We start from the raw sequence: 14386 nt of genomic DNA, 5'->3' as shown, positions 1-14386 counted from the left end.
CCATGTAGTTCTTGAGCTTCTCCCCTGGCTGTTGATGTATGCTGATAAGATCAAACATGGTTGCCTTGGTAGTTTTATTGGCGGAGAATTGAGTTAAGAACTTTGTGGACAAATCAGTAAAATTGTCAATGGAGAAGGGCGGTTGACGGATGAACCATTGCATCGCCATCCCCTTGAATGTTGATGGTAACAACCTACACTTCACCTCATCTGTTGCTCCTCCAATAACCATTTTCGTGTTAAAATAACGCAAGTGTTCCATGGGGTCTGAGTCGCCTGAAAAGGCGTCCAACGCCATCGTTTGCAGATGCTTTGGTATGCCCACCCGTGTGATGGCGGGAACAAAAGGCTGGAATTCAACAACGTCTTCGGCCTCGAGCCATTGTTCTTGCTTATAGTCTTGTCGCTGAGTTAAGTACTGCACCTGGGCCTGCAACTGCTCGTTCTGGCTTTGTACTTTTTGCAAAGTGTCCAACATTTGTTGCAAGGCCGCCGGAGTGATTCCCGTCACCACCTCTGGCGCTTTTCTCGGAACGCTGGTTTTGAGGTCATCCAGATTTACATACTCAGGCGGCGCTGATCGTCGCCTGACTCCTGGGTCTGATCTAGCTATCAGATCTGAAAATCTTCCTGGAGCTGCATTCACCAACGAGACCGGTGACTGCGCCACCGAGTGAACCCCCGCCGAAGAAGCCTCCTGCTCCGGCTCTTGAGGTACTTCGCGGTTGTTGTACCGTCCCCCGCCGCGGCCGCCGTGACGACCACCCCTCCGGCGATGATCGCGGCGGCCCACACCACACGAACGAGTTTCCATGGATCTTAAAACGCACCTTCTATGTCAAGTAGTAGATCGAAGTAAGACCCACAGACGGCGCCAATGTTCCGTACTAGGGAGTTTTGATGTCGGAAACTGACAGAAAGTAAACCCTAGCAGAGTGCTAAAAATATCACAAAAGGAATATTCTCATTAAATGTTCGAAAGGTACTTTTTACAAGGGGTTGACCTCTCCTTTTATAGAGGGAATGATCATAACATGGACTGTCACTGTACTTGGGCCTGACAACCGGGGCCCAAGCCTCTATACATATAAGACAAAACTAAAGGAATCTTCCAGCTGGCGCGTGGACCCATCCAGAAGACGGGCGGGCTTCGACGTTGTTCCATAAACCCCGCCATGGCTGCTTTCGTTCATCTAAATGCTCGATTTGGGCGGGAATAAGGGATACTTATATCCCGCCCAGTCCAATGCTGATTGCGCAATTAAGGGTCACATTGACATGACCTATTATAGTCATCACTGCCACGTCACCTCCTCTAGTAACACATAAGCAAAATTATCAATTTTTTAACAGAGAAGCGAATCAAAAGTATAATGTCAAACAAACGTCAAAAACCTAAATCGCTTATTTTAAAACAAGGGGATTTACTACACACAAACACGATTCTACAAGAATAAAAAATGCAATTGAGTCAAAATTTTATTTAAACTCTCACCACTTCATACTCTATTTCATTTGGTGGTTGTAGTTCATACTTCATAATAACTGTCCTTATTTACAAACAAATAAATATGTAAGTAAATCATTTATTATTTGTCTTTCATTCAATGGAAGAGATCGATTGCAAAGGTAAAGTCTTCGAGAAGCAAAATTAGGTTTCATATGACTGAACTAAGAAATTAGAATAAATGTTAAATTGATATTTAATATGATGTGAAAATGATATGGAAAAAAAAAAGAAATAACATTACTAATTTTTTTTTCCAGCGTTAGAAAAGTTTGGGTGGGCCACTCCAATCAGCACACGGATTAGGGCATGTACCTCGACCATAGGGGCTTAAAGAAGTACTAGGGCTCGTTTGACACACTGTATTAGGCATGATAGTATAAACTTATACAAAATATATTATGAACTTATCCATTGTTTCATGCTCACATTGTATTGTATAAGCTTATACATCAATCCCCTCTTATACATTAAAATGATGGATTATTTAATACACCCCATAGATGATGGATAAGGCATGATAAGAGTGTGATGTATAAACTACTTAAATAAATTTAATCAACCGCCATCGCCACCACCACCACCGTCGTTGCCACCACCACCATGCTCCACCATCGTTGATACCGTCATCGTTATCACCACTATTACCACCACCACCATCGACGTCACCTCCACCGTCGCCACCACCCTCCACCACCACCATCCACCACCACCGCCACCTCCACCACTCCACCACCACCATCCACCACCACCGCCACCTCCACCACCCCACCACCATCACCCTCCATCGCTACCCTCTACCGCTGCCGTCACCTCCACTACCCTTTAACACCTCCACCACAACCACCACCGTCGCCTCCACCGCTGCCACCATCGTTGATACCGTCATCGTTATCGCCACTACCGCCACCACCACCTTCCACCACTGCCACCATCGTCGCTACCGCCACTACTACCACCACCACCGCCACTATCATCACCTTCAAATACCACCACACCACCACTGACTCCACCAAATTATATAATGTATGACCAAACGTTGTATAATATTAAAATTTTATCAGCCATTATCCCATCAGACCTAATACAATTAAACCTTATACTATCAGATTTCCGAACTTTACACGGGAGCTTAAAATCAAAACCCTTATTTGATTTCATGTTTTTCATTTTTCTTCATCTTTGACCGGTTTGTACTTCTTTACAGACTCCTTATTCTCTCTTCCTCTGTCAGTGTTTTTTTTCTTCTTTCTCTTATTTATATATTTTTCTCTCTACTCTCTTTCTTCCAAGCCGGAGCCTGCGTTCCCCGCCGGAATTTCTCTCGGGAACCGCTCTTCCGCCGCAAACCACCCTACCTTTTGCTTCAACCGGCTCGAAAGACGGTTTTTTTCCTCGGTCCAAGTCAGTCTCGTGAGTTGAAAGAAGAAACAAGCGGTGTGGTCGGTCTTTGACTTGGAATCGTCAATGGAGTTTCTGGGGTTTTGGTTTCTGCAAAGAGTAACGGATCTGTGAAGCTTGTTTGCGTTCTACACCTAGAATCAGAACTGGGTTTTGTTTTCTAGAGCAAGAGAGTAAGGTTTTGGTTTTGACGTGAAGGTGAATGGTTTTGCTGAGGAGAAGAGGTTGGAGTCTTTTATGATGACCGGAGCTCCGGTTAGAGATCGTAGAGGGTGGCGGCGTTTCGGTGAATCTCTCACATGGAATGGCAGATCTTGCTAGATACGGGAATGCCAACCGTGACATTCAACAAGTAAGCTCTCTCTCTGTGTGAAGATTATGAGTTTGGTGTGGAAGTTCTAATTGTTGTGTAAATTTTAATTCTTTGTCATGTTTTTTATTTTCTTATGTTTTTGTTGGCTAAGAATGTTATAATCGTGTTACTTTTGTTTTTTCGCATGATATGTGGGAACTTTTGGGGATGAAAATGGAGAGTGGACTTGTGTATTGCGATTATTTGTTTGTTGAAAAAAATTCACATTGTTCTCATTTTGAAGTGTTATGTTTAAGCCCTTTGGAGTTTGGACTTTAGTTGATTTAACGGCTTAATGCTTTATGAATTTCCATGGAATTGGGAGTCTACAGAGATATTGACATGCCCGTTTGTGTTAAAATGGGTTGCATGTAATTCGGGGTAACTTGGTTTTAAGTTATTTCAGCAGATGTTGAGAGGGAAGCGTTTTATAGCTGTCTTCGATTGTTTCAAACAGGATATTGAACTTTGCATCAATGTTATTGTATTATCTATAACTCCTTCATGTTTTTTACCTGAAGGATCGATTGCACTCACTAACCTTTTCATGATGTAGTTCTAAATGGAGCTTACTAAAATAGAATTCATCTAGTGAAATTGAGACTGATAGTCTGAGACCATTGTTTGTGTTGAGAAGTCTCACATTGACTAGAGATATGACCAAATAAGTGTTTATAGAGGGTAGAACAACCCTCACCTCTAAGCTAGCTTTTAGGGTAGAGTTAGGCCTAACACAAATTCTAAGATGACATCAGAGCCTATCCCCCAGATCCATTTATTGTAGACTACCCATATATGGGCCACTAGGCGATGTTCATTCCTGTAAATCCCACATTCTAGATGTTCATCCTGAGCGTGAGGAGGTGTGTTTAGAAGTCCCACATTGACTAGTGATGTGACCAAAATAGGGTTTATAAAGGGTAAAGCAACTCTCACCTCTAAGCTAACTTTTGGGGTAGAGTTATACCTAACCCAAATTCTAAGAGTTTGTTTATTGTTTGGAGAAAAGTGATTGGCGCGTAGATTGCTTGCATACAGTACTACCAAGTACCAACTTTTGGGGTAGAGTTAAGCTTAACCCAATTTCTAAAATTGTTTACTATCAGAGCCTATTCCATATCCTTTAATTGGAGACTACTCATATGTGAGCCATCTGCACATGTTCACTCTTCTAAATTTCACACACTAGATGTCCAGCCCTAGGCGTGAGGGTGTATGTTTGAATAGTTTCACATTGACTAGAGATATGACCAAATAAGTGTTCATAAAGGGTTGGGCAACCCTCACCTCTAAGTTAGCGTTTGGGTTGAGTTAGGCCTAACCCAAACTCTATGAGTTTGCTTATTGTTTGTACAAAAGTGATTGTGTGCATAGAATACTTGCATACAGTACTCCCAGCATGTTTGTTATATAGCTTTTCACAGGAACACCGATGCACTTCACCCCAGAAGCGACACATGGGAGCTTCTATCTAGACGTGGTTTTGGGTCTCAGACATGGGTGACCAGCTTCCCAAACACCCACTACATTTCTAACCTGTATTTAGGTCAACATTAAGATATAAGAGAGATAGGCGACATAGAAATTGAATCTATTTTGTAATTTACTGGATTTCTCATGGAGTTTCGCAGCATTTATAATTTAAAATAACTTAAATTGTTCTTCTGCATTCCTCCCTATCTGCGGTGTCTTTTGCATTTATTTTGCTCTGTCTGTCTGATCTTTTATTTTTGTGGTTTACAATGTTGCTTTTTTCATTATGCAGGCACTAATTGCCTTGAAAAAGGGTGCTCAACTGCTTAAATATGGTCGTAAGGGAAAGCCCAAGTTTTGCCCATTTAGACTTTCCAATGTAAGTTAATTGAAAGGTCTATCTGAAATATGTTTGTGGATTCTCCATTTCGTTTCCTTTTAATCTGCTTGGTCAGACAATGATTAACTGAATATATTAAATACTCAATTATTAATCTATGGGAAACACTTGCTTTTGCATGTTTACTTTGTTATATTATTTGAGGGATACTGCGCAAAATACTTTTAGTTTGTTTTTCTTATATTTTATATTCCCTACATGTTATGAGGTATTGTGTTGCTCTTGATTGGGATTAAATTCTGACATACTGGGTGTGCTCTGTGTTTTCGTTTCACCAGTAGGGAGTTACTATTAATTTTTTATCACTGGCTAACTGATAGAACTTGCTCAGAATACAAACGCAAAATTGTTTTATAGACAGGAAATTCTCCATGCTCCATAGTTGATTTGCTGTGCTAACAGTTACTCAGCCATTGAACAAGAACAAAAGGAAATAAGATAGCAGTGAGGTTTTTGAGAAACCTAGAACCCCCCCTCCTTAATTTCATTTTCAATTCTCATGCCAAACCCTGTAATCACTCCATCCTGTTAATAATATCCTATCATCTCTAAATCCTTAACTAACTATTCCAACTCTAACCAAACAGTTACGTTAGCTAACACTAACTCTCATGTGGGGACTGTAATTTATAGCCTGTTCCTAAATTTTTTTACGTCTATTTTCTGTATCCCTTTACTGCCAGAGATTTAGATGACTATGTGTTGATGCATTTAATTTTACTTCCATGCCGTATTTAAATTTCACTTTATGTGTAAGATCTGTTCTTTCATGAGTTGGCATGGGGATGTCAGTTGGCTCATGCAATTTAATGGCAGATTGCAGGTCATATTTTTCATTGCACTCAATATTTGTGTGGTTCTGAACTGATTTTAGGTTCTTCTTTTTTAAACTCTTTGGATTGGGATTGAAATAATTTATTTGGTTTGTTCACCATGCAGCTCAGAAATAGGGAGTTGATTTTCGCACCCCATGCACCTAATTTAGTGTTAATTTCCCAAAATGCCCTCCGCTTCATTGTTTACCGGTATCTAAAACCCGGTACACCTTTTTGTGATTAACGTACCGGGAATTAAAACCTCGTATATTAAAAATAAAAAATTTAAATTTGCTTCGGGGTTCTTTTCTTATTCCCGGTACAGCTTTTGGTGATTTACAGCATGGGAACCTAAGTTCCCGGAATTTAATTAGAATTGTACCGGATTTTAAAATCCTGCTAGTACACACTAACAATACCGGGTTCTAAAACACAGTATGTTAAAAATGCATTACTGGATTTTCGAAAACCCTGTAATGTGTTTTTAAATATCGGGTTTTAGCTCCTGGACTTAAAACATATATATACCGGAAATTTGAAAATCTGGTAGATGAGTTTTTAAGATACGGTTTTTTGAAAATCCGAGAGATGAGGGGGTGAGTACGTGGAAGAGGAAGGGATTTATGGAATTTTAAAATGAAGGTGGGTGAGAGAATTGGGTTGTTGGGGGTGTTAATAACAACACCCTTAGAAATATATAGTTATGCAGTTTTAAGATTAGTTTGAAATCTTTTATTATATTTTTGCTGCCAAAAAATTAGAAAATAGCATTTGATTTCAAAGGTAGGGCACCTGGTAGCTTGTTTTTGCATGCCACATTTTAGGTTCATTATAATCACTAGAGGTATAATAATAATAATTAATTCTTAAATAAAAAAAAATCAAATATTTTTGTTAGACTCGGGTCAGATACACGGACTAGTTACTGGAGTTGCCTAATCCCCTAATTTGAGTAATGGTGCTACTGCTACCTTTTCTTGGTATTGCAGCTTTATAGCTGGACTAGCATTTCATGTTTGTTTTATGCTTATGGCGTATTCTATGCTTCTGTGGTGGTAGGCGATGTTCTTAAACATTTTGTCCAGTATACTGGAATTTTTAGACTTAATTGAATTATTTCTATGTGCACATTTAAATATACAAAAATGCAGGATGGATCAACTTTAATCTGGATTTCAAGTAGTGGAGAAAGAAATCTGAAGCTATCTTCTGTCTCAAGAATTATTCCTGGACAAAGAACTGTGAGATTTGTGGACTTCAATTTAATATTATACTTTGCCATGGATTCTGTGATTAACCAAAACCAAGTGATCTCATCAAAATTCTCCCCATAAGCTTACTTTTATCTGTTCTGTATTTTCTTTCCTGTATCTTTTCGCAGGCTGTTTTCAAACGTTACTTGCGTCCTGAAAAGGAGTATTTGTCCTTTTCACTTATTTATGATAGCGGAAAGCGATCCCTTGACCTGGTTAGTGACAATATATGTGATTCCATGGATAACTGCATAATTATTTTGTTTTCATTTTCTGTGTCTTCCATTATTCTAAATAATTTCTGTGTTGCTTTTTAGATTTGCAAAGATAAAGTTGAGGCAGAAGCGTGGATTTCTGGTCTCAAATCACTGATCTCTTCTGGCCAAGGTGGTCGGTCCAAAATTGATGGATGGAGTGATGAGGGCCTCAATCTTGATGTAAAAACAGCAACTTATGGTCGTTTTATTTAAATTCATTTGTGTGTTATATTATAATAGACTTAGACCACGTTTGGAAGAGCTTATTTTCCTTAGCATTTACATGACATATAGATTCTATTCCATGATTGGTGCATTTTAAAAATAGATCAAAATTTGACAGGAGTTTTAAAAGTAGTACACTTTGGCTCTACTAAAAATGGTGCAACCAACAGAGTCTATTCCATTGCTTTTATCTGTTCCTTTCATTTTTATCTCTGTGCCCAACACTACCTTCGGGTGCATGTTTTTGACAAGTCAGGATAGAGAGAACTTGTTAGTTATTTGATTCATTATATTAGTGATTATCGTTTACTGTAAGGAAAGCTAGTCTTTATTTCTCAGTTTATAGCCTTATTTTATTCATTATATGCTGCAGTTCCTCCGGTAGTCACTTACTTGTCCTCTTCTCTGGTCTTTTTTAGGTTTAAATTTAATTGTTTGGGTTGATTAGCAAACTCTAATTTTTTCTAGGATGTATCTTTTTGTGAATAAATTCAACTGACTTTATGCTAGTTTTTACATTTTTTTACTACTATTGCCATTATGCTTTGTGATATCTCCCTGATGAAATTCATGGTAAGTTGCTCATAATTATTTCTGGCACAATTAATTTCAGGATAGCAGAGATTTAACATCAAATAGTCCAAGCGACAGTTCAGCTAGTGCGTCACGAGACATTAGTTCTCCTGACGTTCCTGCGAGTCTTCCAAATACCTCACCAAAGTCCTTTTGGCCTGACAATATTGTAAATTCTGAAAGGTCACATGCACCATCAGACTCAACAAATATGCAAGTAAAAGGATCTGGTCCAGATGCTTTTCGTGTCAGTGTTTCAAGTGCCCCCAGCACGTCTAGTCATGGATCTGCACCAGATGACTATGATGCTCTGGGGGATGTATATATATGGGGGGATATTATCTGTGAAAACGTGCAAGTTAGTGCCGATAAAAGTGTCAGTTATTTCAGTCCAAGGGCAGATGCGCTTATCCCCAAACCCCTAGAGTCCAATGTAGTTTTAGATGTACATCATATAGCATGTGGAGTTAGACATGCTTCTTTAGTCACTAGGCAAGGTGAGGTTTTTACGTGGGGTGAAGAATCAGGAGGACGCCTTGGCCATGGTGTTGGGAAAAATGTGGTTCAACCTCGTCTAGTTGAAGCATTGACTTCTACAACTGTTGATTTTGTTGCCTGTGGGGAGTTCCATTCCTGTGCTGTTACAGTGGCCGGTGAACTATATACATGGGGTGATGGTACTCATCATGCTGGGCTGCTTGGTCATGGAACTGATGTTAGTCATTGGATACCAAAGAGAATTGCCGGTCCATTAGAGGGACTTCAAATTGCATCTGTTGCCTGTGGTCCGTGGCACACTGCCTTGATAACTTTAAGTGGGCAGCTCTTTACATTTGGTGATGGAACTTTTGGTGTCTTGGGTCATGGTGATAGGGGAAACATTTCATGTCCTAGAGAAGTGGAATCCTTATCAGGGCTGAGGACAATAGCTGTTGCATGTGGAGTGTGGCACACTGCAGCCGTGGTAGAGGTTATTGCAACGCAAACTAGTGCGAGTTTATCATCAGGTAAATTGTTTACTTGGGGTGATGGAGACAAAAATCGCCTTGGGCATGGGGATAAGGAGGCACGACTTAAACCAACTTGTGTGCCTGCACTTATTGAGTACAATTTTCATAAAATTGCTTGTGGACACAGTTTGACAGTAGGCCTGACAATATCTGGACGTGTTTTTACCATGGGAAGTACTGTATATGGTCAGCTTGGGAATCCCAAGTCTGATGGAAAGCTGCCCTGCTTGGTTGGAGACAAGATTGCTGGGGAGTCCGCTGAAGAAATCGCATGTGGTGCATATCACGTGGCTGTTTTAACATCCAAAAATGAAGTTTACACTTGGGGTAAGGGTGCAAATGGGAGATTGGGTCATGGAGATCTTGAAGATCGAAAAACACCAACTCTGGTTGAAGCATTGAAGGACCGACATGTGAAATATATTGCATGTGGTTCAAACTACTCGGCTGCCATATGCCTTCATAAGTGGGTATCTGGTGCTGAGCAGTCTCAATGCTCTGCCTGTAGACAGGCATTTGGCTTCACTAGAAAGAGGCACAATTGTTACAACTGTGGACTTGTGCACTGCCATTCATGCAGTTCAAGGAAAGCATTAAGAGCAGCACTAGCTCCTAATCCTGGCAAGCCATATCGTGTTTGTGAATCTTGTTATGTAAAATTGAACAAGGTTGCAGAAACTAACCATAATAATCGGAGGAGTGCTTTGCCACGTCTGTCGGGTGAAAACAAGGATAGGTTAGACAAGTCTGAGCTAAGATTGTCCAAGTCAGTAATTCCTTCTAACATGGATTTGATAAAGCAGCTAGATAGTAAGGCAGCCAAACAAGGAAAGAAGGCTGATACATTCTCACTAGTTCGCTCCTCGCAAGGACCTTCCTTGCTACAGCTGAAAGATGTTGTATTCTCGACTGCTGTTGATCTGAAACGAACTGTTCCAAGACCGGTGGTTGCACCATCTGGAGTAAGTTCAAGGTCTGTGTCCCCTTTCTCTCAGAGACCAAGCCCTCCTCGTTCTGCTACACCTATTCCAACAACATCAGGGCTTTCCTTCTCCAAAAATATTGCTGATAGGTTAAAGAAAACAAATGAAATTTTAAATCAGGAAGTGCAGATGTTACGTGCTCAGGTGCGTTTTCCTTTCCTTCTCTCATGTGTATCAAGTAGCCAAAGTACCCTTCATTAACAATAAAACTATTGTCCATTTAAACTTTTGCTCTGCAATTTTGAGCCTGTAAATGAACCTTATGAAACATGAGCAGGATCTCTTTGCTCAATTTGCCAAAGAAGTTAAGGTCACATGTTCATTAAAATATTTTTAACTTTTTTATGGTATCAAGAGAGGTCTAATTATTGATATCATTAGGTTGAGAGCCTGAGGAAGAGATCTGAACTACAAGAGTTAGAGCTTCAAAGGTCAACAAAAAAGACACAAGAAGCTTTGGCACTGGCTTCTGAGGAATCTGCTAAATCTAAAGCTGCAAAAGAAGTTATAAAGTCACTTACGGCACAGGTATTTTTCTGGTTAATGTACTTCTGTTCTGTTGGAGCCAGATGTCTTTGAAATTATTTATTTTCATGTAGTGTTTCATTATTTGTTGCTTCACTTTAACTTTTCCTCATTATCATTTGAATAAAATGGATATCAAGATTAACCCATGTATCAAATTGTAATTATATAATATTTTTTCACTGTCACAAGATTCTAAGAACTGATTTTTTATGAACAGTTATCATTCATGATCTTGGTGCATGGTATTTAAGAATTTACTTTCATTTTCTGTTTTGTTTTAGCTTCAATAGTATATTAAAAATGTTAAATTAATCTGTATGTCCTTATAGTTTCACTCAATTTGTATTTAAATCCTTGTAATTTAAAATGTTTTAATCCTATCCTTATAAATTTTTTATTTAATCCTTACACATTAACACTATTAAATGTTCTCTCAAGTATTAGTGCTAATGTAGTATTGCTCACATGGAAATGTTTATTTTTTATTTTCATCTTTTTCCTTTTTTTAAGTACCATTAGTTTCTTAATCCCTAAATTCTGATTTTGTTTTGTGGATCCATATTGCATGTGAGCTTTTATTCTTCTTAGATTTAGATATTATTTTCACGTTTTAAGAAACATTTACATGTCTCATTTTTTATGTTATTTTGTCATGTTTAGTTGTCCACAAAAGCAAGTTTACCTATGTTAAGACTTTTAGACTAAGGAAATGTCTATCATTTCGCAAAGAGCGCTTTTCATTTTTTTTTCTTGCACTGATTTTTGTTTGACAAAATAGTTAGTTTTATTTTGACAATTTTGTTTCATTTTTTAAATTATAATAACAGGCATATAACATATTGTATATTGTACCATATCAATCATATTTTATAATAACTTTAGTGGAAGGATTGTTGTCAGGATCGAATTGTAAATTTTTTAACTTCTGAGGTTTTAATAAAAAATAATTAAACGCTAAGGATTTAATTAAAAATTGGATGAAACTAAAAGGACTAAGAGATTAAGTTAACCTATTAAAAACTACATATTTGTTGTGACATGCACACGGAGGTCCGAGTCTTGTAGTATATTGTTAAAGTCTTTATTCAGATAGAGTTACCCCACATTTTCCTTTATCTTCCATATACTGATAAGCATGGCTGTTCCACACTCAAATTGATTGCCCATTAACATCTTTTCAGCTCAAAGATCTGGCTGAGAGGCTTCCTCCTGGAGTTTATGATGCTGAGAACATTAGACCACCTTACCAGCCAAATGGCATCCACTATCCAGACTCAAATGGGGAGCAGCACTCCAAGGCAGAATTAATCAGCAGCCCTAGTTCGGCTTCCATAGGACTTGGATCCTCGCTGTCGAATGGAAATTTGGGGAATTTTGCAGGAGCCAATGGAACCAATAGTCACGAGCAAATCCGTACCCTCGTGACCTCTAATGGGACCAATAATTATCCAGGTGTGAAATTTCCAAATGGTGGTGCTGATTTTCAGGCAAGCAGCAATATCATATCAGGCACTGTTGATGGAAGGGATTCTGGGAATTTCCAAGATGATGAGAGTGGTCTGAAATCAAAGAATGCTGTGCTGGCTGCTAATAGTAATCATATTGAGGCAGAGTGGATTGAACAGTATGAACCTGGTGTCTATATAACCCTTGTGGCCCTGCGTGATGGAACTAGAGATCTGAAGCGAGTACGATTCAGGTAATAAAAATCTTCAGCATAATCAGGTTATCCATACCTGGTTCTACTTGAGTATTTGGCTTTGGGTGTCCAGCTGTAGCCTGTAGATGATTTCACTAATATTTGATCAGTGATAGGCCAATAGATTGGCCTGCAGTCGGCCTAGGCCAAGCTAGCTGGTCTTATTTACTAAATAAATTAATTCAAAACTTTTTAATAGTTCATTTAGCCAAAAAATCAGGTTTAGGTTATCCGAAAAACCTTTTAGATTTGACAGGACTGCCTATTTAAGCATATATAAGTAATATAGTTATTTTTTATAATTGATATTATTATTATGCTAGATCTTAATTTTAATGTTTTAAAATCATATACTTGTTGTTATTATGTAAAGATTTAGGCCTCTTGGCCTACTGAATAGGCTTTCAAATAGATTTTCAGATTATAAGCCAAAGTTTCAAAAAGGCCAGGTTAAATCCTTAAGAAAAGGTATATATCATGTAAACAGCCCAAACTTAAGGTTTGAGAAATCGGCCAAACCTAGGCTGTATATTGCAGAATTTAAAAATAGTTTGAACTTTGTTGGTCTTTGACTCAGATGTCTCCCCCCGTCCAGGACACTGTAATTGTCTCTCCCAATAAATCACTTTGCTAATAATGTGAACTTTAACTATAATCTTGGGCTTATGTTCGCACCCTTATGAAGGTCTAGCTTGCTTATCACTAGACCAACAACTTGTTGGTTAAGACAGTATGAAGTATGAACTTTAACTATGCATTGCGGAATTTAAAAAAGTATGAACTTTAACTATAATCTTCTTACTCTTAGGTCATTGCTTTGCTAATAATTCTATATCTTAGTGATATTCTGCATGAATATCTTTTACTAGGCCAATATATTGGTGATTGGAAGTTTGCAGCTCCCTTTATACTAAGATCTTTAGTATTTCATGCAGTCGTTAATTTTCACATCTCTCTTTAATGGTAAATGTAATCGCAGCCGGAGGAAATTCGGAGAGAACCAAGCAGAGATTTGGTGGTCAGAGAACCGGGAGAAGGTATATGAAAAATACAATGTTCGTAGTGGGGACAAGTCTTCCAGCCAAGCAGCACTTAGGGAAGAGGGCGCTGGTTCTCCTGTTTCCCGAAAAGCTTAGGAAGGTAGCGGGAGGGAAATTCTCCATTAACAGATTTTGTCACAACTGAACAAATTGTAGAGAAAGCAAGGATGAATACGAAGAAAAGAGGAAATCCTTTTCTTAGGGGTGGTTATATCTATCCTTAATCTCTTATCAATCCCTCTAATTAATTGTCTTCCATCTAATTTGGGTAAATGCCCTTTCCATATCTTTTGTAGTGTAGTGTATATAAAATCATTAGTTCTCCATTTAACCTTCCCTATTTTTTGTTGTTATTTTATCACATTTTTCTTTTCTTACCATATGTACACTCCATGCATTCAGACGTGTTCATGGTTTTTATATCATTCATTCATTTTTTTTTATCGATAATACTGTGCTTGGTTGAACATTTGGTTGATCATTTCAGTGCCTTATTTTGAAGGAAAATAAATGGTTCCCATTTAGTAATATCACGTGTATCTTATCTTTTTCAAGAGACAAATTTAAAAACTATAAATGCTGCTATTTGGTGCAATGTTACTATAGATCATTTGATCTAATCGAAGTGAAACTCTAGATGGATGAAACTGTGCTGTGAAATTATGAAGAACTATATATTAGTTTAATATACATATGACAATCACTATTTACTATATATCCCATGCATACATGTCTATCGCATAATTTACTATTTTTTTTACATAAGCATAATTTACGCGTTGTCAGGCTTTAGTACCTAAACCGGGTTAGTGTATCCCTCGGTCGATAACTATTAATGTACTAAGCAATAGGAGATTGGACAAAGTTTTT

The 14386-nt window shown here is 38.3% G+C and overlaps 1 protein-coding gene across 1 annotated transcript; it reads left to right on the top strand.

The window, feature by feature from the left end:
• Window positions 1–2714: 2714 nt before the first annotated feature.
• LOC130738198 (PH, RCC1 and FYVE domains-containing protein 1-like) lies at window positions 2715–13961 on the top strand. Its single transcript, XM_057590133.1, has 9 exons — window positions 2715–3260; window positions 5026–5112; window positions 7100–7189; window positions 7330–7416; window positions 7519–7638; window positions 8297–10393; window positions 10631–10777; window positions 11959–12476; window positions 13456–13961. Exons 1-9 carry the CDS (start codon window positions 3213–3215, stop codon window positions 13610–13612), a joined length of 3351 nt encoding a protein of 1116 aa, XP_057446116.1. The 5' UTR covers window positions 2715–3212; the 3' UTR covers window positions 13613–13961.
• The last annotated feature ends 425 nt before the right edge of the window (window positions 13962–14386 follow it).

The sequence above is a fragment of the Lotus japonicus genome, chromosome 2 (genome assembly GCF_012489685.1).
Source record: "Lotus japonicus ecotype B-129 chromosome 2, LjGifu_v1.2".
In the NCBI taxonomy this organism is placed as follows: domain Eukaryota; kingdom Viridiplantae; phylum Streptophyta; class Magnoliopsida; order Fabales; family Fabaceae; genus Lotus; species Lotus japonicus.
Note: the sequence above shows the minus strand (reverse complement) of the source record. Positions and strands in the feature narration are given on the sequence as shown.